General features: G+C 35.1%; 5 protein-coding genes and 2 gene segments (V, D, J or C); 4 read left to right on the forward strand and 3 right to left on the reverse strand.

Moving 5' to 3' along the window:
• The window catches only part of si:dkey-204f11.64 (uncharacterized protein LOC100537752 homolog), a 2,809-nt gene extending 1,803 nt beyond the window's left edge, over window positions 1-1,006 (reverse strand). Inside the window, exons 1-2 of the mRNA XM_051106668.1 lie at window positions 838-1,006; window positions 1-112 (exon numbers count right to left, since the gene is read on the reverse strand). The exon at window positions 1-112 is cut by the window's left edge and continues 15 nt beyond it. Coding sequence (XP_050962625.1) covers window positions 1-112; window positions 838-924 — 199 coding nt within the window. The 5' untranslated portion in view covers window positions 925-1,006. The remainder of the gene's footprint in view (window positions 113-837) is intronic.
• Window positions 1,007-3,035: 2,029 nt separating this feature from the next.
• Window positions 3,036-7,389, forward strand: clpp (caseinolytic mitochondrial matrix peptidase proteolytic subunit). The gene is made up of 7 exons (XM_051098385.1): window positions 3,036-3,173; window positions 3,536-3,637; window positions 3,805-3,876; window positions 3,969-4,065; window positions 6,228-6,415; window positions 6,500-6,605; window positions 6,710-7,389. The coding sequence occupies exons 1-7, from the start codon at window positions 3,162-3,164 to the stop codon at window positions 6,934-6,936; spliced, it is 804 nt and encodes a 267-aa protein (XP_050954342.1). The 5' UTR covers window positions 3,036-3,161; the 3' UTR covers window positions 6,937-7,389.
• Window positions 7,390-8,614: 1,225 nt separating this feature from the next.
• aldh3b1 (aldehyde dehydrogenase 3 family, member B1) lies at window positions 8,615-14,658 on the reverse strand. 3 transcript variants are annotated; one of them, XM_051097701.1, is made up of 10 exons: window positions 14,526-14,658; window positions 13,404-13,576; window positions 13,213-13,323; window positions 12,913-13,033; window positions 12,307-12,392; window positions 12,096-12,177; window positions 11,253-11,645; window positions 9,639-9,805; window positions 9,466-9,565; window positions 8,615-9,374 (listed from the first exon to the last, which is right to left on the reverse strand). In XM_051097701.1, exons 2-10 carry the CDS (start codon window positions 13,563-13,565, stop codon window positions 9,175-9,177), a joined length of 1,422 nt encoding a protein of 473 aa, XP_050953658.1. In that variant the 5' UTR covers window positions 13,566-13,576; window positions 14,526-14,658; the 3' UTR covers window positions 8,615-9,174. The 3 variants fall into 3 exon arrangements, with proteins under 3 accessions (XP_050953658.1, XP_050953666.1, XP_050953650.1); XM_051097709.1 differs by lacking the exon at window positions 14,526-14,658 and adding an exon at window positions 13,703-14,458; XM_051097693.1 differs by having other exon boundaries at window positions 8,616-9,374; window positions 14,500-14,650.
• A 3,710-nt stretch (window positions 14,659-18,368) lies between these two features.
• On the forward strand, window positions 18,369-18,950 carry LOC127159832 (Ig heavy chain V region 914). The gene is made up of 2 exons (XM_051102568.1): window positions 18,369-18,418; window positions 18,518-18,950. The coding sequence occupies exons 1-2, from the start codon at window positions 18,376-18,378 to the stop codon at window positions 18,829-18,831; spliced, it is 357 nt and encodes a 118-aa protein (XP_050958525.1). The 5' UTR covers window positions 18,369-18,375; the 3' UTR covers window positions 18,832-18,950.
• Window positions 18,951-19,156: 206 nt separating this feature from the next.
• si:dkey-204f11.3 (uncharacterized protein LOC100034401 homolog) lies at window positions 19,157-20,049 on the reverse strand. Its single transcript, XM_051102494.1, is given in 3 exon segments — window positions 19,157-19,469; window positions 19,636-19,876; window positions 19,878-20,049. Coding segments are annotated over 3 exon segments (513 nt in total). The 5' UTR covers window positions 20,000-20,049; the 3' UTR covers window positions 19,157-19,319.
• Window positions 20,050-22,578: 2,529 nt separating this feature from the next.
• LOC127158690 (Ig heavy chain V region 5A-like) lies at window positions 22,579-23,092 on the forward strand. The segment is given in 2 exon segments: window positions 22,579-22,679; window positions 22,785-23,092. Coding segments are annotated over 2 exon segments (351 nt in total).
• A 357-nt stretch (window positions 23,093-23,449) lies between these two features.
• Window positions 23,450-23,945, forward strand: LOC127159776 (Ig heavy chain V region 3-like). The segment is given in 2 exon segments: window positions 23,450-23,548; window positions 23,629-23,945. Coding segments are annotated over 2 exon segments (363 nt in total).
• The last annotated feature ends 2,538 nt before the right edge of the window (window positions 23,946-26,483 follow it).

The following is a 26,483-nucleotide window of genomic DNA, read 5'->3' on the forward strand; positions in this document are numbered from 1 at the left end:
ATGATTTGGGTGGTCGAAAGGGGTTGTCGCTTGATGGCACCCCCATGAGGAGAGGGTCCTTATGTGCATTTTGCAAGCAAAATGTCTTCAGATCTGCCGCAGCTTGAGAAACCTAAGAGGAAGAAGAGATTAAGTGAAATATAGACAGATAAACAGACAAACACAGACATGTATATGTATGCATACAGATAAAAGGGGTTTATGGAGCAATAAAGACAATGCCTCTAGAAATCACGCGGTCAGAAGTTTATTTGATTCAAGATGAATTCAATAATAACGCACAAAGCCCTGCGTTGTTTTTAAAATAGCGTGTTTGGGGCCAGTGGTAACTAATATAGATTTGGATTTTTCCGGCCAACAAATGTGACACTGTGTCACACACTCACAATCAACAAAGGGCTCCACTGTGCGCTGCACCACAACACACAGCAGCAGCGCTGCCTGGAGAGAGTTTCAGATCAAATACGAAAAGTTTGGAGCCTTTTATGTTCAACTACGATTATCACACAGCTCACAAATGCACTGAAATGTTGTTTGACAACGTGTGTTAGCATTCGATTAAAAGCAAGCTGTCACCTACTGAAAACGAAGGTAATTGCAACCTGTCATAACACAAGACAGGCCACGGTAAGAGCTGGTAAAACAGATAGCATTGTTTTATGCTTCACTTGCGTGAGGTACGTTGTAAAAGCTCTCACGCGAATCAAGAAATGTTAAAAACAGCGCAATAATTACACAGAGTATCAGGATGTTCGGACAGGATCAACAAGTCAGTCAAGGCACACCCTGTTAGCAAGGATTTCCAATCTTTCGTCTTTTTGTTCTTCTTCTACTCACCTTAATTCGGCGGATTCCTGCTTCGAATCGCAGCTGTTTGACGTTTTTTTGCAGGCTCACCAAACCCCCTGCGCTGTTATTCGACATGACTCCTGACGGACCGAGAAAGTTTGCTACAATGTCCAGACGAGACTGACTTTGCCAGTAACTGGCTCAGTTGCGCCCCCGTAGTCGAAACCGATGATGGTTTCGTACTGCTACGGCACCTGAGGACACCTGTTGGAAAGGTGTTTCCTCACCTGTGAATGATTGGGAATTAACAGGAAGCAAGCAACAAACAAACAAACAAACATAAATACCTCCATATGGAACCTCTGTCGCTTGTATTGTTTTATTATGAGCTTATCAATTTTCTGTTCTCTACCTAGAATCTTCAATAAACCTATCAACATTTCACATAATTAGTATAAAGCCAAATGGAATGATAAATGACCACATTTTGAACAAGTTGATGTTAAAATATATTTGGAGATGATAGGAAAAAGTAAAAATTTAAAAGCAAAAAAGACTATACAGTAAGTTGTTTATATAAAAGCACTTTTTCTTGTATTATTATTATTATTATTAATTTTATGTTTTATTTATTTTTTATTAATTTATTGTATTCTTTCATACATGTATATGTGCATTGCCCCTGACATGTAAGGATGTGCTCTTCAGTGTAAAATATTTTGCTGTATTTGTATGTAGATGCTTTTGTTAAAGTTAAATTAAAAAAACGTAAATGTGAACTAGTAATGTTTATCACACCATTTTCCTTGTGGGTATGGTGGTTGTTCAACACAGTGTGAGTAATTTCAGGTTTCATTAACAAATGAATACACAACCTGCTAAAACCAGCCTAAACTCTCCTAAGGTATTATGTGGTCAGCAGCCTGGTTTTAGAGGGATTTTGGCCACTTCTTAAGCTGGTCAGGCTGGGAGACCAGCTGGAACAACCGGCTAAAACCAGCCTGACCAACCAAGCTGGGAGATGTGAAAGAAAAATTCATTTTACTCATCTACGTGCTTATGGAATGTTGTGTAAGGGTCTGCTTTATTTAAACCTGCTCTAAGAATGACATAAGAGAAGGGCCCTAAATATAAAGATTTGAATCTTGGGAGTATGACGTAGCAGAATGTATTTGTCTGACTCTTACTATGTGTGGAAAGTTACCGGTTAGGAGATGTAACCTTGAAGGTTAGGGAAGAGATATAAATTGGAGTGAGGCCTCCCTTCTGGGTCGCACTCTGCAGTAACCTGTGTTTCTGTATGACTGTCTGACCTTCTTTGCAAAGAATAAATTATAAAAGACATTTTGAGTTTGTCTCTTACTTTGGTGAGAGTCGATTTTATTTTGCCACAACAGAGACCAGCTAAAACCAGGTACTTCCATCTTAAACCAGCTAAGACCAGCAAACCATCTTAGACTGGTTTTATCTGCTTTTTTTCGTGTGGGTACGTGTGTTCTGATAATTGAGGTGGGTGAGATACATTATTATTACTAATAACTTGGTATTAATGCTAACTGTAAAGACACAACTGCAGTATTTTTCGCTTTAAATGACATCACTTTCACAAAAGGTTCCGAGTCTGCGGTGAATTGCGCCATCTAGTGTTGGCATCTAGTGTCATTATGCGAGTGGATGTGCTTCACCAGAGCCCCTCCGCGAGGAGAGACTCCAAAGTCAGCTACACGAGTCGGGATCCTTCCTGTTGTTTTCTGTTTGGATTATATCCAGTAGAATTATAGTCGGTTTATTGTATTTTACCTGGATGTCCCATTGAGATGATTGTGGCTAGAAGGGATACAGCTAAAACCGGAAGCTAACAACAAATTTAATTTTCTTTCTATTAGATTGTGTTTTTATTAGGCTTTGCTGATCACTCCGCTGTGGTGACCCCTGATAAAGCGAGCAAGCCGAAGGAGAGAGAGATTGTTTTGTTAACGTCTCCACCTACCCCTTACAATAATGCAAAAACAGTAATTATTGTTGTACACTGTGGCAAAAAATAAGCTATACTTATGTGCGCATGCCCAGTAGGCGAATCTGTCCAGATTAAATAACATACATGATATAAAATCCACAAGTAAAAACTACAAATATAAAATTACAACTACGTTAAATACAAAAATATATGTTTTTTTTTTTTTCAATTTATTTTTATGTTTTATTTTAGGACACTTCACTAACATGCAGCAAACGTTGTAGCTACACTCGTAGTTCTGTGGTCTCGACTTCGCCATCTCTTTCCTCAATAGAGAATCTCTAGCTTCACTATCAAGCTGCCGAATATCACATCCGGGTCATTAGGGGTCGCGTGAGGGTTGCTTAACAGAAACATGTTGTTACGTGTAAGTATTAAAATACCCTCTGTTTAATTAGAAATTAAATATTATTTCTAAAAAGAAAAAAAATATATCTCTGTATGTGAAACAACTCAGTAGTGTTGCAGTAATGGCATTTATTCTAAACACGCTATTGTACAACTATTCTTTTGCTAGCAGGATTGCATTATGGGAATTAAGGTATCTCAGTTTTGCTCGTTTTCACAAACGTAGGTTTTTGACTGACACGTAATGTCATCATACTGATTTGTTCTCTTTTTGAGGGCTGCGATGTCAAACTCGCCACTAAAATGTGCAACGACCTTGGACACATAATGCTGACTGTCTTTTTGACCACTGATCATCATCCTCATAACTTGTTTTTATAGAGGGTCTTACAATGTGGTGTTTCTGCACTCAAAATCAATCGGTCCATTCATCAGAGTGCGCCATGGAGAAGTCCACTCATACCTATAGTTGTGGAGCAGACGGTAGGAGCACATTAGTAGCACTTTTTTTAATTGCTTACTTTAAACTGATCATCTAGTGTTAAGAAGTCACATTTAGAGCCTGTATTTGTAAATTCAATAGTTTAGTAGTGCAGCTTTTTAGTGTTGTAAGAACTTAACAGCTATTTTAAAAGTCTTTTCCGTTTTAGGGCCGAGGAGAGCGTGCATATGACATCTACTCAAGGCTGCTTCGAGAGAGAATCATTTGTGTTATGGGTCCAGTAAGTTAAATTGACACATGGATCTTAAATGATTTCCAGAAAGCACTTTTCAGTTGTTTCTTATCTGTTTTTCTGTCCTTCTCTTTATCTAGATCGATGACTCTGTAGCGTCTCTGGTTATCGCCCAGCTGCTCTTTCTCCAGTCAGAGAGCAACAACAAGCCTATTCACATGTACATCAACAGTCCTGGTGAGAAACACAACTGCAGTGCCATAAAAACCTTGTAGCATCTTTGATCATTATTCTGATCATTATCTTTATTCAGTTGGCAGTCCTTGGGCTTAATCTGTCCCGTTTAATTTTTTCTGCTGCTCATAGGAGATTTACTTGATACCTATATGGGAATCCGCTTTGACATTCTTACAGTATTGTACATTTGAAAGCAGATGTTTACTTATGCACAGTTGTATGCTGTACACAAAACGGCACTTGCTCTGCTTTGTGAAAATGGAGTCAAAGTTGTCCTTCATTCACTTCAGTGTGGCAGTTTCCCAGTGTCATACTTTTGTTCTTTTAAAAAAGAAAAAGAAGAAGAAAAAAAAAGAAAGCAGCCTAAAACAGAAAATCTAAAATAGACTGAAGAACCTGTTGGACACAATCTTCTACAAGTCTTCTGTCATTTAATTAACAGTTTATATGTTTTTTTTGGTTTGTTTTTGTTTTTACAAGGTAAAAGGCCTTTAAAGGAGTCCACTTCCAGAACAAAAATTTCCAGATAATGTACTCACCCCTTTGTCATCCACTATGTTCATGTCTTTCTTTCTTCAGTCGTAAAGAAATTATGATTTTTGAAGAAAACATTTCAGCAGTTTTTTTTTCCATGATGGACTGGTATGGTGCCCTGATTTTGAACTTCCAAAATGCAGTTTAAATGCAGCTTCAAACGATCCCAAATGCGGTTCTTCCATCTTAGGAAGAAGGGTCTTATCTAGCGAAACGATCTGTTGTTTTCATTAAAAAAATACAATTTAAATACCTTTTAATCTCAAAACGCTCATCTTTTCTTGCTCTGCCTGAACTCTTTGTATTCTGGCTCAAGACAGTTAGGGTATGTCAAAAAACTCCAATCGTATTTTTTTCCCTCAACTTCAAACATTATTTCAAAATCATCCTACATCGCTGCAGAAGTACTGACACAGTCTTTGCAAAGTGAACATGCAAAGAAGATCAAACAGCCTTAACAAAAAATGTAAAACATGATATAGGACAATTTTGAAGTTGAGGGAGAACATGAGATTGGAGTTTTTAGACATACCCTAACTGTCATGAACTGGAAAAAAAACAGTTGAAGCAGAGCAAGACAAGACGAGCATTTGACATTAAAAAGTATATAAATTGTATTATTTTTATGAATATATATATATATATATATATAGTTTCACTAGATAAGACCCTTCTTCCTTGGCTGGGATCGTTTACAACCACATTTGGGATCATTTGAAGCCGCATTTAAACTGCATTTTGGAAGTTCAAAATCGGGGCGCCATATCAGTCCGTTATATAAAGAAAAATGCTTAAATTTAAAAAATAGTTTCTTTACTACTGAAGAAAGAAAGACATGAACATCTTGGATGACAAGGGTGAGTAAATAATCTGTAAATATTTTGTTCTGGAAGTGGAGTACTCCTTTATTAATGAGTATTTCTAAAAATGTCTCCTTCAGGTTGTGGCATATGTGTTTGCTGTGTTTTTTTTTTTTTTTTTTTTTTATATACAGTAAATGTAAGAATTAATAGTATATTGTTAGCACTATAGAAAAATCATGTTGATGCATCAAATATGATACAACATGCATATTTGCAACCATGATCGTATTGCGTTATGAAAGCTACAGTGCTTTGATTATAAAACTATGCGTGCAAATATGTTTTTAAGGTATATTACTAGGAGAAATAGAGCGACAACTAATATTTTTATGCATTTTATATAGTCAGCTTGCTATACGGTTATGTCTCACTGATTTACGTTATAAGCTTTCAACTCACTTTTTGGCCTTGTAAATATTAGTAACTACACCAAATTGCATATAACTTGAGCCTCTGAAAGAAATTGTTTAACATTTAACATTTTTAACATCATATTATACCATATTATAAGAAAAAATGCCTGTTGTATCAAATAGGATACTCAACAAAAACACATGTACAAACATTGTCTATTTTGTCTGAAAGTTCACTAAATTATTAATTATAATGAACTTATGTGCCAGGCTTGTTTAAAAAGTTTTGGTATACAGAATAAGTAAAAAAACTAAACTGAATCAATACATTCTTTTTCTTTTTGATATTCCATACAGAAATCTTTGAAGCCAGCAGTCTACATTTTTTTGTCTCTTTGGCTCTGTCTTTCAGGTGGTGTGATTACAGCTGGACTTGCCATCTATGACACTATGCAGTACATCTTAAATCCCATCTCAACCTGGTGTGTGGGACAGGCTGCCAGTATGGGCAGTCTGCTTCTGGCCGCAGGAAGCGCAGGCATGAGGCATTCCCTGCCCAATGCCCGAATCATGGTGCACCAGCCCTCCGGAGGAGCAAGGGTAAGAATGGGGGAGAAAATAAGGAGCAGCGGTCACAACTTTAACACCAGTACTTCATTTCAATACAATTTTCAATCATTTCAGGGGCAAGCAACAGATATCGCCATCCAGGCTGAGGAGATTCTCAAACTTAAAAGACAGATCAACAACATTTATTGCAAACACACAGGGCAGCCCTTGGAAACTTTAGGTTGTTTACAGAACTTTTATTCATTTTATAATAAGATTGAAAATTTTCTTTATATTGCATGACTTCCTGACATCAAGTTTCTGTGTTCTGTTGTCCTCGCTTAGAGAGCGTGATGGAGAGAGACCGGTACATGAGCCCAATGGAAGCGCAGGATTTTGGGATCATCGACAAAGTCCTGGTTCATCCACCCCAGGCTGGGCAGGATGAGCCAGAACTTGTTCAAAAAGAGCCCGTTAGCCCTGCAAGCGCCCCTGCCCCCCCTCAACCTCAAGCCTCTGAACCGGGCCAGTCCGGCAGCAACCCTCCCTCCTCATACAAACCCGAACCCTGAAATAGACTCCCAGCAGGAGCGAGTGAACTACTGCGTCACTGGTTCAGTGTCCGTTTTGGCAGATGTTTGAGGAGACAGTCACCAGCTCACACATCATATCTGAACCTTGTGATCTTCCTTTTGTACCTTTATTAAGTCTCACTAAACCTAGTCCTGAGACAGTACTGGAATCTGGACTTTGCAGATGCAAGCGTAAAGATACTCAGTCTAGCCCTTATATTTGTATGATGTACAAATATAGATATCTTTAGCAAAAATTAGGTAAACTAGATGGCTGTATATGCTTACAACACAGGGTTTGAGGTCTGTATTATTTGGATGGAGTGTGTTACCATGTCACACAATATACTCTGAGTTGTAAATGTGCCTCTTGTTTAGTGTAAACCATGTCAAAATGATTTAAAGCAAGAGATTTTATAGATAAATATTCAAATAAATCATTGGATAAATAAGGATGGTGTTGCTGTCTTTTTAACTTGCACTACAAGTCAAAAGTTTTTGGACAGTAATATTTTTAATGTTTTTTAAAAAAGTCTCTTCTGCTTGCCAAGCCTGCATTTATTTGATCCGAAATGCAACAAAAGCAGTAATATTTGAATTTCAAAGGTAAATTTTCAGCATCATTACTCCAGTATTCAGTGTCAAATGATCATTCAGAAATCATTGTAATATGATGATTTGCTGTTCAAGAAACATGTTTTTATTATTATCAGTATTTAAAACAGTTTTTCAGGATTCTTTAAAGGTCCAAAGATCAGCATTTATCTGAAATAACAAGCTTTTGTAACATTATACACTATATCATTCAAAAGCTTGAAGTCAGTATAATTACTATAACTACTCATCTGTTTCCAACATAATAGTAGTTTTTTGAGCAGCAAATCAGAATATTGTAATGATTTCTGAAGGATCATGTGACTGGAGTAATGATGCTTAAAAGTCAGTTTTGAAATCACAGGAATAAATTATATTTTAAAATATATTCAAACAGAAAATAGTTATTTTAAATAGTAAATATTTCAAAACAGGCTTGGTGTGCAGAAGAGACTTAAAAAAAAAAGCACATTACAAATCTTACTGTTCAAATACTTTTGACTGGTAAATCCAAATAGTTTACACTACAGCTCAAGACTTTTTTTAAGAAATACGTACATTTATTCAGCAAGAATGCATTAATATGATCAGAAGCAACAGCAAAGATTTTCACATTGATTCAAAATATGTCTACTTCAAATAAATGCTCTTCTTTGGAGCTTTCTATTTATAAAAAAACTATCATGATTTCTACAATAATATAAAGGAACTGGTTTCAGTACTGATATTAATAAAAAATGTTTCTTGAGCTGTAAACCAGCATATTAGGATGATCACTGAACTAAATGTTATTTTAAAATATGTTCAAATCGAAAAAAAACTGTTAAAAACTAAATTGTAATAATATTTCTCATTATCATTTGACTGTATTTTTTATTAAATGAATCCAGCCTTTGTCAGCATTGGATTCTTATTTAAAAACCAAAAAAAACATACAAATCAGTACATTGTCAAAATAATTCACATAACACCATGATGTGTGTGTTATTTTCTAATGACTTTATGGTTGGCACGTAAACCAAACTGAAGCAAATAGAGAAAAAACGCAATTACAACAAGTAATTCAAAATAAATAAATAAATAAATAAATGTTTTCTGAGAGCAAAAATGAAAATGTTAGACTTTATTTTTGTACTCAACTTTAAAGATGAAAATGTTACAACTCAAAAGTGGACAACTCATAAACTGCAAATGCTTCTTGGTATTTTCACTAAATAGAAAACAATAACAAATCATGTAACAGTAAAGGTGCTAAATTACCTTGAGTAAAATAATGCTTTTTCACTCTAGTGTTTGATTACAAATATGGATGATCCATTTGATGAAAAATTCGATTTTTTGATCATCAAATGCGAAAAAGTACATAAAATGTTGAGTAGTGTATTCAAATAATGTTAGTTAAAATAAACTCATTATTTTGCTTGCAATACAGGATAATACAGTATCATACCATACAGTAGAAGCACCTAGAAGAAAAAACTTCTCAATGCTGACCTCTGGTGGTGTTTTGACGACATCACAATTGAAAATCCAAAAATTACGTTTGTGTTTCTAACCACTCTTTGTAAAACCTTTGTGAATGCAAAGCCATATTGAACAAATCGAAAAAGTTTCCATCCTCAATTTAAGCGTCAGACACGGCGCTCACATAACAGAACATCCTGCCCACCCTTTCTTCTTGGAGGTGGTGGCCCATCGCAGCCAGCTGAGATTGCTTTCAGTATACGGGGGATAGCGCAGCACATTGACGCGCTCCAGCCCCCAGCCCCTCAGCATGCAGCCACGCTTGTGACTGAACGTCTCAAAGCCCCAACGACCGTGGTAGTTGCCCATCCCACTTGCGCCTGGGCCAAACACATACAAAAAAAGTCAGATTTCACCTTAACTTAAAAAAAGCAGTGCATTGGTACATTAAACAAATGCATTCAGCCTCACCAACTCCTCCAAAGGGTAATCCAGAAAGGCTCATGTGAACTATTCCATCATTGGAACAGAAGCCTCCGCTGCTGGTCCTCTCAAGAACTGTAGTTACAACCTTCACAGACAGAGATATAGATCACTTTATCACTTACTTCACACTTAAGAACTTTCGTTGTTTGTTTTCTTACCTGAGACTCATCAGAGAAGGCGTAGAGTGCCAGAGGCTTTTCCCTCTCGTTGATGAAATTGATTCCTTCATCGAGAGACTTGATGATTAGAATGGGCAGGATGGGGCCAAAAATCTCCTCCTGCATTAAAGCATCTGACTCCTTGACATCCACGAGCACAGTGGGGGCTGAGATTGTCCAAGAAAATGCAAAAAAGAAAAAGCTCAGAATGCAATACTAGTTTAACTGCCTACTATTTATTTTATGTAAATAAATGTTTACATACACCTTGCAGAATCTGCCAAATGTTAATTATTTTACCAAAATAAAAGGGATCATACAAAATGCATGTTATTTTTTATTTAGTACTGACCTGAATAAGATATTTCACATAAAAGATGTTTGCATATAGTCCACAAGAGAAAATAATATTTGAATTCATAAAAATGACCCCATTCAAAACTTTACATACACTTTATTCTTAAACTACCTGCTGTTCTTCAGAAAAATCCTTCAGGTTCCACATATTCTGTGGTTTTTCAGTATTTCGCTCACTGATGCTCCAGAAAGAAACATGATGCATTTAGAGCCAGGGGATGAAAACTTTTTGAATTTAAAGGTCAGGATAAATTTAACTTATTTTGTCTTTTGGGAAACATGCAAGTAGCTTCTGAAGGGCAGTGCTAAAAACAAAAAACAAACAAAAAAAAAAAAATATATATATATTTAGGCAAAGTTAGAAAAAAGTAGACACCTTTATTCTGTTCATATGTTTTCACCCCCCAGCTCTTAATGAATTGTTTTAATTTCTAGAGCATCAGTGAGTGTTTGAACCTTTTGTAATAGTTGCAAATAAGTTGTCCTCAGTTGTCCTCAAAATCACACAGTCATTGTTGGAAAGGGGTTAAATACACAAAAATGCTGAAAAGCCAAAGAATTTGTGGGGCCTGAAGGATTCATGAAAGGGAGTCATGAACAACTATCACTAAACAAAAAAACAAAAAACAAAAACAAAAAAAAAAAAAAAAAAAATACAGCTGTGGATCATTCAGGGACAAGAATATTAAGAATCAAGCATATGTAAACTTTTGAAAAGGGTCATTTTTATAAATTCAACTAATATTTTCTCTTGCAGACTATATGTAAATGCCTTTTATATGAAATATCTTACTCAGGTCAGTACAAAATAAAAATAACATGCATTTTGTATGATCCCTCTTATTTTGTTAAAATAATTAACATTTTGCTGATTCTGCAAGGTGTATGTAAACTTTTGACTTCAGCTGCATATTTTACATTTTAGGAAATACATGCAGAAACTTATGTATTCTGAAAATGCATCCTACATACTGCAGCAATAGTAAAGGAAGGATATCAGTGTGATACAAGTGTGATAGAAGTCTCTTATTCGTACCAAAGATGCATTTAACTGATTATAGATACAGTTGAACCACTGATGTCACATTGACTATTTTATCAATGTCTTTACTACCTTTCTGAACAAAGGTCTTACCGGTTTGGAACAACATGAGGGTGAGTAATTCATGACAGAATAATGAAATGACCTTTAATGTGTCCTTGCTGAACTAATATTTTTTGAGTATATATACTGAATATGAAACCTTGTTTACTTACCAATGTACCTGGTCTTTTTGTCACTCTCTCCTCCTATCACTATCTTTCCCTCAGACTTTTTTAGCAGCTCAACCAGTCGGTCCCAGTGCCTGTCTGTCACGATACGGCCCATGTCTGGGCTTTGCTGGGGCTCAGATCCGTAGAAACTATCCAAAGCCTCTTTCACAAAAGGTAAAAGCATGTCTCTCGTCTCAGCAGTGCATAAAACATAGTCTGGAGCCACACAACTCTGTCCTGCGTTGAAAAACTTAGCCCACACCAGCCTCTTAGCAGCAGCTTTCATGTCCAGCCGGCCATATATCAAGCAAGGGCACTTTCCGCCCAGCTCCAGAGTAACTGGGGTGAGGTGCACCGCTGCGGCCTGCAGGATGCAACGAGCCACTGACTGCGAGCCTGGAGGAGAAAAGACATGGGATGTTAAAGCAAATATGTGATCCTGAACCACAAAACCAGCCATAAGTGAGCTTTATACATCATCTGAAATAAATAAGCTTTCCATTGATGTACGGTTTGTTATGATAGACCAATACTTGGCTGAGATACAACTATTTGAAAATCTGTAATCTGAGGGTGCAAAAAAAATCTAAATATTGAGAAAATCGCCTTTAAAGTTGTTCAAATGAAGTTCTTAATGCATATTACTAATCAAAAATGAAGTTTTGATATATTTATATTAGCAAATTTACAAAATATCTTCACGGAACATGATCTTTACTTAATATCCTAATAATTTTTGGCTATTGCTAAAAATATACCTGTGCTACTTTAGACTGGTTTTGTGGTCCAGGGTCACATATGGAAAGGTGACATCTTTGTGTCATTGATATCAATGCAAACTCTAACCTGTGTAGAAGATATGATCAAATCTATTCTCCAGCAATGTCTTGGTCTCTTCTGCTCCACCACAAATGACTGCATAACACTCCTACAATGCAAAACACACAAGGCACACACAAACCCGTTCATAAGAGAAGGTTTACAGACCTTATCACAAACACAGTAGCACCATAAGACTAAGAAATGTTAAGTTAGATGAGTCTTTCGCAAGGGTTACCTGGGACAGGTACTTAGGAATGAGTTCAGAAAGAAGCTTTTCGGTCGCTCGACTTATTTCTGATGGCTTCAGAATAGCACAGTTACCTGATAAAAAAAGACGTAATTGAGTTAAACATATAATATTCTACAATTACTGTAGGTACAAAATTAATAGGTTCCCAAAGTAGACGCTATTGGTGAATTTTGCCATTTTGAAGCCAAAATATGTCCTTTGACCTTTGTAATTTGTGCAGGACCACTGGGTTTTTGTGTGCAGAATTTTGGGTGAATCCATTCAAAATTTTACAATATTAACAACACAACTGAAGTGTTTTAACACTTGATACATATTATACACCCATTTAAATATCAGCCTTTGTGAAAATTAAGTGTGCTAGAGAATCTGTCAGAAAATGTTTTTCCAAACTCAGAAATAAGGTGCAGTTTCACCTTGTGCTGTCCAATGCACACTGAATCGATAGTGACAGTAAAGACATTAGTAATGCATCTTCTCACTTCAGCTTAGAATTCAAACGTAGTCCATATAACTGGGTGTGAAGATATATGACACCCTTATATAACAGGTATATAACAGAAAGATATATAGGAAGATAGATATAGGTACCTGCAGCAATTGCACCAATCAAAGGTGACAAAATTAGCTGAAGAGGATAGTTCCATGCTCCAATAATCAAAACAACACCTAATGGCTCCCTGCGTACAAAACAGTCATCCAACTTTGTTGCCTGGAATGCAAATTAAATTAGGAGAGGGAACAAATTAAAGCATTTTTAGGGAGATCAACCTCACATCTGCACTGACCTTGAAGCTGTTCTACTTAATAATTAAATTGGAGCATTTAGTTCATATTATAGCTGGTGCATGTGTTAAGTTTATATAAATTATATATTAGTGTGCATCTCACCAAGTTTGTGCCCACATAAGTGGGCTGGATCCAGGATTGCAGGTTGCTGATGGTGTAACAAAGGTCATTCACCACCATATCAATCTCTGACAGCACCGCCTCAAACTTGGGCTGCAGGACAGACGAGATTGAAGCATCATTTGTGCGTTGCTTTAAAAGTACTTGCGTTGTCAACCTGTGCATATTCATACCTTAGCAAGGTCTTTATGCATTGCCTCTAAAATCAGGGTTTCATTGTCTTCAAACAGTGACATCATGGCCTCCAGCTGAGTCAAACGGAATTTGACAGGAAGGGTCACACCTGAGCGGAAAGCACCCCGCACCCTCTCCAGCACCTGTTTCTGACTCTCCATATCGACAACACCTGTGTTGGACATTGGGGTTACAGAGGATGTCAAATTATGTTTGTACACAATATTTAGCTTTTCAGATAAAGCACTCTTTTTAACAGACATCTCTATGTGTGCTTAGTTGGTTTTTTACAACATACTAGTTGTACGAGGTCCTGAAAAACAAATCCTCCAATCATATTTGTATTTACTGTACTTAAAGTGCAATCATTAAAATCTGTTTCCCTCACACGCAAATGCAAAGCTGCAACATGATTACACAGCAATCACAAACGACTGTGATTCGTTTATCCTGACCAGCGCTGAGAAAAGTAACACGAACCAAACAACGTGATATCCTGTCTGTCTGTCTAGAAAATTAAAGAGCGAAAGAAATGACATTGATATACTTTAATAGATTTTGAATCGAAAAGAAGTAATGGATAGTTAAAATAGAACAATTAATACTTAGGTCACTTCGCACCTCACAAAGGACAAACAGCTTCAAGACTACGAAGCCTCGCCCATTTAGATTCTTTTAGTCTTGCATTTCTGGTTGTACGTTATGTGTTTTTATCACCTGATTCTTTGGGTACATGCTATCTCACATAACAACAGGAGTATTTTTGTTCTATCAAAATCCCATTTCTTCTTTCTTACGAGCAAAACACAACACAGGAAGAGAGTTGCATTGGTTTTTGGTATTGTACAGTAACGTTACATGTCACTTGATCACCGCTCGTCTCTCAGCTCTGCATAATTTACACAATGCTGTTGTGTACTTTCTGCTTATTGCTAAGCCAAAGAAATGCATCATAAAACAGGAACTTAGATAACAACCTTAAATAAACAACACGACATGGTTATTTACAAAACGTGCATGTTAAATCAGAAGCCCTTTACATGATCACCCAAGTGTGACAAACTTTACATAACGAGAATAATCTTATAAACGTACCTTTCTTATGAAATAATATCACTTACTGGTACAGCTCAATGTTTTTCCACTTTAACACGTGAAGACTAGTTCCGGGTTTTCGCGTTTTATTCAGAAAATTCAAGTTTGTCGAGTTTGGTATCTTAGTCATGCTGCAGCCCGAAAAACCTGCTGCTTCGTTTATTCTAACAGAAACACAGAAACAAAGAAAAACTGCTAACTATATATATATATATATATATATATATATATATATATATATATATATATATATATGAAATCTATTTATTTATATGAAGACGAAACATAATCTAACACAGTATATTTATGTAATTATGAATAATATTTTCATATAGCTATTGCATTTGCATATAATAGCTTAATGCACTATTAGGCTGAAGGTTTTATATTAGACTAATTTGTTAAAGCAATTCCAGTGATGAAGACATAGGTTGTTATTGTAACTGTTGCAATAACTGGCTTGTGCATACAGGGTTTCTGCAGGTTTTATGAATATTTATGAACACTTTTTAAGACCAAGTGAAGAAAATTAAAGGCATAAATCGAAGGGAACACAATTAGCTGTGTCAGCATGTTCTCTAAATGCAAATGTCTAGGGAGCACACGATGAGTTGTACAAGCAACACTTTAAAGTTATATAATACACTATAAATATATGATATAACTTTAAATACATGGATTTAACATTTTTTACTTTTATTTCCTTTATTTTTAAATTCATTAAAAATTTCAGTCTTAAGTCAAGAATAATCAATGTGAAATTGATACAAATAAAGTGAATTTATGATAAAACAGATTTACAAATTTAAAAAAAAAAGAACAAACATCTACCATTGGGTTCATAAATGTCAGCTTAATTAAGAGGGATGTTTCTGTGCACCCCATTGTTCTTGTTTTGAGCAGAAACTTAATTTTGTTCAGTTTTCGAGACTTCACTTTACACTTGCATTTCAAGTAAATGTATCTTGATTTAATGATGTTTAGATATTTGTGACCCGGATTCGCAAAACCAGTCATAAGGGTCAATTTTTCAAAATTGAGATTTATACATCATACTAAAAGCTGAATAAATAAGCTTTCCATTGATGTATGCTTTGTTATGATAGGACAATATTTGCCCAAGATACAACTATTTTAAAACCTGGAATCTAAGGGTGCAAAAAAATCACCTTTAAAGTTGTCCAAATAAAGTTCTTAGCAATGCATATTACTAATCAAAAATTAAGTTTTGATATATTTACAGTAGGAATTTTACAAAATATCTTCATGGAACATGATCTTTACTTAATTACCTAATGATTTTTGACATAAAAGAAAAATCTATAATTTTGACCCATACAAAGTATTATTGGCTATTGCTACAAATATACCCCAGCGACTTAAGGTTTTGTGGTCCAGGGTCACATTTGTATTTGAAAACAAAAATGCTGGGGAATATATACTTTTTTTTTTTTTTTTTTTTTTTTTTGCAACATTTAATGCTCTGACTTTATTAATTTAAGATTTTGTGCTTTGAAATAAGACCTTTTTAAGGGTTCAAATTATGGAAGGGTGAATTAAGACCTTTTTAAGACACACAAAACCCCTGATATATGGATGTAAAATTAATTCAAACGTAATACTTCAAAAGGTACATTAATGTATTGTCTGCAGCAATGTAATCTTACGAGTCCTGAAAGGAAGTGATTAATGTGATATTACTACTGGTTTCTGTGAATTTTGATCCATTTATTCTCTGAAACCATATAAATAACAAAAAGGTTATTCAGATATTAGTAGTATTTATTGTTTATTTGATTTGAGGTGTACAAGCTAAATGGCTTAATGTTTGCCATTTAGTAGCTATAAGAAATGTCCTTACGCATTGCATTGTAATTAAAAAAACATATATTCTGTTTATACATTTAAAAAGTTACATTTTATTTATTTTATGTTAATTCATTAGATGTTTTTTTGCACAACTTATGATTTTAATGTTTTTGTTACAGATTGTAATGTATATTATTTTAAATGTTATGAAAATATGCACTAATTAAAATACACCCAAAATACAATGTTGACGGGAAAAAAAAGCCAACGCACAGGTGCATGGCACAGCTGTTAATGTTTTGACTAACAAAACTAGACGGTTTAACGCTTGACAGGTTCACTAGTTTTAAGAGTGTTTCAGTGAGCTGTAATAAGATTGGCTATATATTCTCTTGGGTGTAAATGGTTTCGGGACCTGCCCCAGGGAATTTTCATTTTCATCCTTCGAGTGGGCTGACATTTGTTTCGTTTTTTTTGCATTGTCATACAGCTGTCTCTGTGTTCATGAAATGATATGCCTTCTCCTGCAGGTGCAAATTCACATTAAAATCATTTTACGATTAGGATATTACAATATGTTAAGTAGTTATAAATGTTGATATTTTCATACTTTAATAGGTTGAATGCTAATGTGATATCATTTAAGTTAAGTAGGATTAAAGTTTAACACACACAACACCACATTTAGACATTTTAATACCAAATAGAGGTAGTCTTTTGAAATTTTATGCTTAAGTCTACATTATTAAGATTAAATACATACATACATACATACATAGTCATTTATTTTGTTATAATGATTACTTTGACAAAAAGGGAAAACTCCTTTGTTACTTTTGAATGATGGCCAAGAAGCTGCACTTTAAATAAGTGTCATCCTCTTAAAGAGTTTATAAACATAAATCATTTTAAACAGCTACTGTATATAAAATTATACCTTGTGAAATTATGCTGTTATTATTCATAAATGTATATTTAGTATGTAAATAGAATTATAGAAATGTAGGTCAATAGCAACTCCAACAGACATATTGATTTTAACTGTACATATTCCCAATATTGATACAGTTTGACAAAATAGCCTTTGAATATTTTGAAACAGCCTTTTTTGTCTTAAATCTGTATGACGTCACCACCCTCCATTTGACATACATAAATGTGATCGGTCCTGCTCCATTAGATCTCATATGAGCTCACTTGACTTCACTGAATCAAAGATGTGCAATGACCTGCTTTACCTTCTGTTTTTACTGACCTTTACAAGTGTGTGTCATAATGTGAAACCTTACACCATCTCAAACTGTAACAGTAAATATTCACTCTACCTGATGTTCTGTTCTTATTTCTATTTTATTTTCCAATAGGACAGCAGCCCGGAAAAGCACTGGTGTAGATGGGCCGTGTTTGGAGTAATGGACAAGACTATGCCAAAAGTTTTGAGGGACGAATAGAAATGACTAGACACAATTCAAAAAACATGGTGTATCTAAAACTGTCTAGACTCACAGAGGAGGATTCAGCTGTGTATTTCTGTGCTAGAGAAGCACAGTGACACAAACCTGTGTGCAAATTATACAAAAATGGGTTTACACAAACACACTTGCAGTGTAAAACTGCAGTTCTCATCTGTGACAGTAGGTTGCAGTAGAATCCAAGAAAAATGCACTTCACAGTGACTCACACAATCACATTTTCTTTTAAACACCTTCTCAACATTTAATCAAGCATTATATAAACATCATTATATTTTTCAAAAATGTCATGAGATAAGTTTAATTTCACAAACATTCTAGTTTATGTTAGGCTCGGTCATTTAAGTGAATAAAAAGCCAAAATATGTACTGTAGATATAAATATTTCATACTAATCAAACATTAAAAGATGTAATCAGTGTAATGAATGTTAATAAACCCTTCAAACACTGGATTCTGGTTATCGTCTTTGTGTAAATGATCATCTGATCTTTCATCATGTCCTCATTATGCATATTCAAAATAATCTATGATAGGCTGCAAGTATTTATATCCTGCTGAACTGAGTGAAGCTGTAGAGTCAAACACTCACAAGATGAAGAATATACTTTTATTACTAATTTTGTTCAACCTTAACTGTGAGTTAATAAAATGTATAGATAGATAGATAGATAGATAGATAGATAGATGTGTGTGATTGTTTAATTTATTAAAAAAAATCTACTTTCTTATTACAGGCCTGCAATGTCAAAAAATGGAGTCCATTGAAAGCACAGTTGTGAAAAGGCCTGGAGAAACTCTGACTCTGTCCTGTAGAGGATCCGGATTCAGCTTTGACTGCTGTAACATGCACTGGATCAGACAACAAGCTGGAAAACCACTTGTGTGGATGGGTCTGGGCTACAGTTCTGGAAGTGGACATAAGGCAGATTCCTTTAAAGGGAGGCTTGAAAACAGCAGAGATGATTCAAAAAGCATGATGTTTCTGAAACTGTCTGGACTGACAGAAGAGGACACAGCTGTGTATTACTGTGCAAGAGAATCACAGTAACATATGTGGCAATGGTACAAAAACTGGTGTAGACACTCATAGTTTAAAACTGCAGTTCTCATCTGTGTAAGACACTCTATTCACAATCAAGATGCATTTCTAATCTTCCTTGTCACTTCACAAACACATTTTCAACATCTTCCAGGACATACTGCTTATCTGAAGCCTAATGCTGGTTCAACAAAAAAGTAAATTCATACTGTAGCTTGTAACTTTAAAGAGCTGTACCTATAATCTGTGTGTGAAAGGGTAACTGTCAGTACACTTCTCATTAACAAACATCCAATGAAAAGACAAAGATGTACAGTTGAATGCAATATTTAATAATAAGCATCAAACAACAACAAAAAAAGAATACATTTTGATGCAAAACTAATGAAAATGAATGTAGATTGCATAATATTTTTGTGTCTTATTCATATAGCCAGAGCTACATGTTTTGCTGTTGATATTTCATTGTAATGGCTGGATCTGAAAATTTAAATGATTTAACATGTACTGTAAAAATAAGGTGCAAAAACACCAACAAGAGTTATGGTGATGACAGTTGCAATGATGGCAAAAATATTGGCAGCCAGAGCACGGCGGCTGAATTTCTTCGCTCCTTTGACATCTCTCATGTACTTCCTGTTCATTGCCTGTGAATATAAAAACAAATGATTTTTTCCCACGATATCTAATTGCCATTTTTTTATATAATATATGGCAAATATATGTCTCTCTGAGTCAAAAAGTCAGTTTCTGAGTCCTGAGTTTTGACCCTAGCCATTGCTTAGTGTTAGTAATTGTAGCAAAATTCCTTACCTTCAAAGAGCATATCAGTGCAGCCGTACCCAGAAACAGGAAGTTGCAGAAGGTGATAGTGAACACAGAACAGCATAAGTAGTCTTTCACTTTTACTTGGACTTTGCGAGGACCTTGGATGTTTTGCTGGTTGTACTGCTGCATTTGTACTGGATTTCGGTTTTGCTGCATTTGGGGCATTTGATGCTTTGGATTTCCAGCTTTTGGACAAGATTGTCTTTTAGTCTCAGATTCTTTATCTTATGCCCTCCCCATTATCATCCTCCATCTCTAATTCATAATCATAATCCATTTCCATCTCCACATCACAAAAGTCTCCTTCTGGAAATTCAATTTCTGGAATTTCAATTTGAAAATCTTCCATTGTCTGACTTTAATGAACAGAATTATTCCTCAGGGTTAGTGAAAGGTAGATGGTACCACAAATGGCTCATATAATCTGATAAACACTTCCTGCATATTTTTATACAGGACTTACATAAAGGCCAAAGAGCAGGAAACCTACATTAGGGCCAATAAGCAGAAAAGCCACAGCTGTGGTCTACAATGAAACCTGTGATGTGTTTTATAACAAAACTCAAATAATGTTTGAAGATGGAAGTTTTGGGTATATTTTCATAGTTTTCAGACATTATATGTCTGCTGTCTGTACTTACAAACATGCAGTCATCTTCACTAATACTGAATTATCATAATAAAGGAAGTCATACAGGTTTGAAATGTGAACAAAATAATATATTGTTAAAATGTCTCAATATTTTTTTATTTATTCAGATCAATGATATCCATTGCTGTTTTGGATCTACTGACCTGTATTATATGGACAGAAACAGCTGAAAAATACATGAATATATACATACATACAGGTTTATAAGAATGCAAGAATGAATAAATGATGACTTTTTGATGTTTATAGTTTACTATCACCTGCTCTATAATGCTGTGTTGGATGTTTGTACCGTAGAGGAGACATACTGAAAGGCAGATTTAAAGTGTCTATTGTCTCTTAAAGAAACACAGACACTCCTACCAGACCTGGCAGTAAGTTTGTAATATTTATTTTTCATAGTCCAACAGTCTAAAAACTATAAACATACATTATATTTATGCTACTAAACTGAAATATAGCACTGTCAACCCTTCATTAGACCCTTAAATCAGCATTATGAGAAAGTATGTCATGCTCCTATAATGTGGTAAAACACTGTGTGCTTTTTTTTTTATTGTTGCTGGTTGTCCTACATAAAGACATAAAAAGTCAAAATAAGTCAACCTCATTCACATCTGTGGTGTATGTATCATTTCTAGATAAGCATATTATAGTTTTAACAGCAGGAAATGATAGGCAGTACTCAAATGAGCTTTTAAACAACCTGCAGCCTTTGCTTGTGCAATAGTTTTCTTTATGACATATGCTGCAGTTGTCTGTAGGGATGAATATAATTGAAAGCAAAAGATCAAATCAGACTACATGCTTTTGCTTGTGAAGAGAGAGGATTTCCATGATGCAAATCCTTCATGACTCCTCCTTATTTATGGATGTGCACATACACAGGCTAATTATGCTGCATATTTAGTGCACAGTTAACAGCACAAATTAAACATCATGAATGTCTGGATACTGTTTCTGCTCTTTTCTGCAACACCAAGTATGTTATCAGAAAATGCTGCAACACTTTTATAAATTTTTATATTAAACATTGTTTTGAACTCATATGCTTCTTTCTCCAGGTGTCTACAGTATTGAACTCACTCAGCCAGACACAAAACAACTAAAGCCTGGTCAAACTTTAAGTCTCTCCTGTAAAGTCTCAGGCTATTCATTGTCTAGCTGTAGCTACTGCACACACTGGATACGACAAGCTTCTGGAGGACTGGAATGGATTGGAAGAATTTGTTGTACTGGAGGCACAGACTATAGTGAAAAACTAAAGAATAAGTTCAGTATCTCCAGAGACACGTCCAGCAGCACTGTGACAATAACAGGCCAGAACATGCAGACTGAAGACACAGCCGTGTATTACTGCGCACGAGAGTCACAGTGACACTAAACAACAAGAGGCATGCACAAAAATATCCACAGAGAAAGATGGCTGTAAAGTAGGCAGTTACTTACATAAGAAAGAAAAGTATACAATTTAATCTATAGTGCAATATGTAATTTTAAAAAAGTGTGATTTTAGACTATGTATTACTGTGCCATATAATAAAAGTGGCATAAAAAGGAGGGAACGAGAGATAGATTACAGAGCCCATAGCTATTTGGGAACTTCACCTGAAGTTACATTTACATTTATCCAAATCCACAGCTAAAAAAAAAAGAGTGTCAGGGAAGGTCACATATCAATATATATTGTTAAATATGCATTATAGTATGCATTTTGTTTTTTTACTTAACCCAAAAATAATAGTTTATAACTGTTATTTTCTCCAAAACAAACAAACAAAAAAACCTTTCACAATAAATTACTTTAATAATGTAATTATAATTATAGCCTATATAATTAGAAAACAGACTCTCCATTGTCATTCAGAGTTTAAAAAAATTGCTATGTTTCAGTGTCACAACATAAAGTTTCTTTATTGGCGTCACTGGTTCCATAAAGAAACGTTGACATCCATGTAACCTTTCCATTTCACAAAAAGTCATTTATCATGGAAAAAAATGTTCTTCACACTAAGCAAAAAAAAGGTTCTTTTAAAAACTGTTCACTGAAAGGTTTTTTGGGGAACCAAAAATGATTCTTCTATGGCCTTTGAAACCTTTGTTTTGAGAGTGTGCAATTTTGAATGTTCCTAGCCTACTGGATTTTGTTAATTAATCATGGTTTTGACGTCATTAAACTAAAGGAAAAACAACAACTAATGTATGTGATTATGTAAATATTTTGTTCCATATTTAACCGGTTTAACCATATTTAACCATATTTAACCAGACATTTTATCTGATCACTAGGGGGAGGGTTGAACTACTCCTTCAATCTGTCCTGAAAACTACACCATGTTCTCTGCAGTTTTAGTCTTGCTTCTTGCAAGTGTAAACTGTAAGATATTTATGGAAGATTAGTTTTTAACATAATTTTCTTACATTGTTAATAATCACTGTTCTGAATGCCCTTTTATATTTCTTGTACTTTTTTTCCCAACAGGTATTGATTCATATGAACTCACACAGCCTGAGTCTCTGACTGTCCGTCCTGATGCCACTTTCGCTATCAACTGTAAAGTCTCATATTCAGTTACAAGTGAGCGTACTGCCTGGATTCGTCAGCCTGCAGGAAAAGCTCTGGAGTGGATTGGAGTGATCTTGAGTGATGGACGGTTATTCTACAAGGATTCACTGAGAAACAAGTTCAGTATCACCAGAGAAACTTCCAGTAACACAATAACACTTGAAGGAAAGAATATGAAAGCTGAAGACACAGCTGTGTATTATTGTGCCAGAGAAACACAGTGACAGACACCAACAGACTCCCTGTACAAAAACAACATTACAATAAAAATGAGTGTTTCTAATATATTTATATTTAATCAGCAATCTAAAAAAAAATAAAATGTTTTTGCTATAGACAGATAGATAGATCAAAAATAAAATCCATAAAATATTTGTATTAATATGTATCCTTTGTACAGATAATTCTGTATTAGGCATATAAAAGTAAACAAAAAGATGCATATTCAGAATTTTAAGTAATAAAATACTTCTTAACACTAGTAATGGTTTGTCATATTGTTCTTGAATAGTTTGGTCTTTCAGTCATGATTGCACCTTGTGACCCTCCAATGCAAATCAAAACAACCCTGAATGTCTGTTCAGTATTTATGTGCTGCTGATTGGATCTGAAGTGTTACATCACCACTTTCAAGATGAAGAATTCACTCTGTTTACTGCTGCTCTCATTCAGCCTACAACGTGAGTTTCCTACATGTCTATTATCAGTTCTAGAGTAAACAGATTACAAATTAAATCAGTCTTTTCAATCTTCTTTTTAGGTATAAAATGTCAAAGTATGGAGTCCATTGAAAGCACAGTTGTGAAAAAGCCTGGAGAAACTCTGACTCTGTCCTGTAGAGGATCCGGGTTCAGCTTTGGCTGCTGTAGCATGCACTGGATCAGACAACAAGCTGGAAAACCACTTGTGTGGATGGGACGTGTTTATGATGATGGCAGTGGCAATGATTACTCTGACTCCTTCAAAAGTCGAACTGAAATCACCAGAGATAATTCAAAGAGTATGGTGTATCTGAAACTATCAGGTCTGACAGCAGAAGACTCAGCCGTGTATTTCTGTGCAAAACAAGCACAGTGACACAAAGGTCTTGTACAGCTGAACAAAAACCACACTGGCTGTTTTATCTCTTGTTACTAGGAGTCAACAGGTGGCAGCAGAGAATAATATTAATAATAATAATTTGAAAACATTGCTGACGATGATATGCAGTTAAGTTCACCATAAAAGCTTGAATATTATACAGCACAAAGGCATATCTGACTCCTCCAACACAACATGTGTCTTTTGATGTGTACATTTGTGGTAGTGGTTACACAACTTACAGTGATAAAAAGGAGATTTTTAAGTTACCAGAGACTCTTACAGCAGCAAAATAACTCTATGAAGACAGAATATGACAATGAAAGACACAACAGTGTCTTATGATGCAAAAAATGAACACAGAGAAAAACCACAAGTACTTCTGCTCTAAAACATCTTAAATAAAAAGTCAAGAAATCCTCATACACAGGAATATAAAAACGTGCTGTCACGGATTGGTCAGGTTCTACAGCCACTCACACACAACGTTCACTCTCCTCTGAATACTAATCACCGGCACCTGAAGTCAATCACCGCATGCACATAAAAACACGCACCACTCACCAGTCATTGTCCGGGCTCGTTCATACGAAGCGGACTCCTTGCGAGATTCTCTCCAAGTTCACGATTACTAAACTTACCTGAAAATACTTACCTGAAAATACTTACCATTGTCTCTGTTCCATTTCAGTCTGCCTTGTTCATCCGCAACCATTCAGTGGTGTGTGTGCCGTAAGTTCTGTCATCCGTCAGCGATCTGTGTGTGTGTGTCTTCATCCAGCGATCCAAGTCTCGTCAACTCCTGTATCAAAGAAACAATCATCATTCCAGCGAACATTCACCCAAGATCAAACCTTCAACTGTCTAAACAACTTACCTGCTGCACGTCATCTTCTCATCTTCCTTGCTCTGCTGTAAATAAACTAATTGTGTTTCACTTACCTCAGTTGTCCGTCTGCTTCCGTAACACGTGCATGTGAATTATATCATATTTCATTATATCGTATTTTTGAGCATTGTGCACAACATTATTAGAGGCCTTTAAACCTTATGAAGCAGACACAGCAGAAACATGCTTTCTGAACTACTCATGTTGCTGTCAAACATTCTTTATCAATACATTATATTGGTTATATCAAGACCTCAAAAAGAATTAGAAAGGATGGAGAAAAAAAATATGTAAAATCATTTAATGTCCACTAGAAAAAACGATCTAAACAAAACATGCCATAAAGTCCCTAATGATAGCAATAAATTATATGAGCCCTAACATGAATATTTTTGTAGATTTGATTAGTAGCTCTGTATGATTATGTAAATGTCCTGCAACACTGCAAGGAAAGAATATGAAAGCTGAAGACACAGGTGTGTATTATTGTGCCAGACAAACACAGTGACAGACACCAACAGACTCCCTGAAAAAAAAAAAAATCATCATATTGACATTACAGTATTTATCACATATGCACAACTGATATTAACTGATGTTCATTATTCACAGCTGAAATTCATTTAATGATATTTATGAGCAAACTTTAATATGCAACTAATCACTTGGAAAAACAAGTCACCTAATAATAAACACATAATAAGTAGCTAAAATATGCACAATAATCAGAAACAGTTTTAATAGGAAGTCAATAAAATGAACTGTTTGCATTACTTTGCATCCCATAAGGTTAGAAAGTCTGTTAGTCAATAAAGGTGTGTCTTGCTTGAGCTTGTTTTGACCGTTTTGCTGTCGTCTCAGAGGTGTTTTCAAAGTTTCCAGCACTGTTTGATCAGCATTGAGGGTTTCATCAACAGATCTGTCAGTCAATGAACTGAAGTGATTATTCTGTCTGTGTGATGTGAGTCCAGGAGGTTTATAAGAGATGTGAGCTGCCTGATTAAACACCAATAGATGACACTAATCTATCACTTCAATTTATACTGTTGTAGGCCTATACTGAATTTTTCAAAATTGATTTGAAATGGTTTTAAACTATTTTTAATGTTATGCTATTCCACACTGTACTGTGAATTTATAATTGTATGCAATTTCATATTTTATAATATTCATATTTGACTTTCATATTAAAATGAAAAGCAACATTAAAGAACATTAAATTAAAAGTAGAACAATGCACAAAATGGCAGTTATCTCTAACAATAGAAAAACAATGCTCTGTTTATATAGATCAAACATTAACCACAAAAATCCTAATTTGGACTAAATATTTGTCAGCATTTTATATTATCAGTTCTCTGATTTGAATATGCAAATCACCTTACTTCTTTAAATATGACGTGCATCTTTGTGATCTGAACACACATCTGAAATCTGGAAACAAAGGCTTTCTGGATTGCTTGAAGAACACAGACAAACCATATATTGTATCAATTGTATGTTTATTGTCTTCAAGTTTCCTCAGTTAAAATTCCTCTATCTGTGTTTTATTCATTTACATTTACATTTACATTTATTCATTTAGCAGACGCTTTTATCCAAAGCGACTTACAGGTGGGGAATACTCAGCTACAACAGTAACTGGA

The sequence above is a fragment of the Labeo rohita genome, chromosome 3, assembly GCF_022985175.1.
Source record: "Labeo rohita strain BAU-BD-2019 chromosome 3, IGBB_LRoh.1.0, whole genome shotgun sequence".
Lineage (NCBI taxonomy): Eukaryota > Metazoa > Chordata > Actinopteri > Cypriniformes > Cyprinidae > Labeo > Labeo rohita.

Excerpts from the sequence above, each read along its gene's own strand:
- aldh3b1 (XM_051097701.1), bottom strand. The coding sequence starts at position 13,565 with ATGGAGAGTCAGAAACAGGTGCTGGAGAGGGTGCGGGGTGCTTTCCGC. Across the intron at positions 13,324-13,403 it reads TGCATAAAGACCTTGCTAAG|CCCAAGTTTGAGGCGGTGCT; the intron begins GTATGAATATGC and ends TCTGTCCTGCAG. Across the intron at positions 9,806-11,252 it reads CAAAAAGACCAGGTACATTG|CCCCCACTGTGCTCGTGGAT; the intron begins GTAAGTAAACAA and ends GGACAATCTCAG.
- LOC127159832 (XM_051102568.1), top strand. The coding sequence starts at position 18,376 with ATGAAGAATATACTTTTATTACTAATTTTGTTCAACCTTAACT. Across the intron at positions 18,419-18,517 it reads AATTTTGTTCAACCTTAACT|GCCTGCAATGTCAAAAAATG; the intron begins GTGAGTTAATAA and ends TTCTTATTACAG.
- clpp (XM_051098385.1), top strand. Across the intron at positions 4,066-6,227 it reads CATGTACATCAACAGTCCTG|GTGGTGTGATTACAGCTGGA; the intron begins GTGAGAAACACA and ends TCTGTCTTTCAG. Across the intron at positions 6,416-6,499 it reads AGCCCTCCGGAGGAGCAAGG|GGGCAAGCAACAGATATCGC; the intron begins GTAAGAATGGGG and ends CAATCATTTCAG.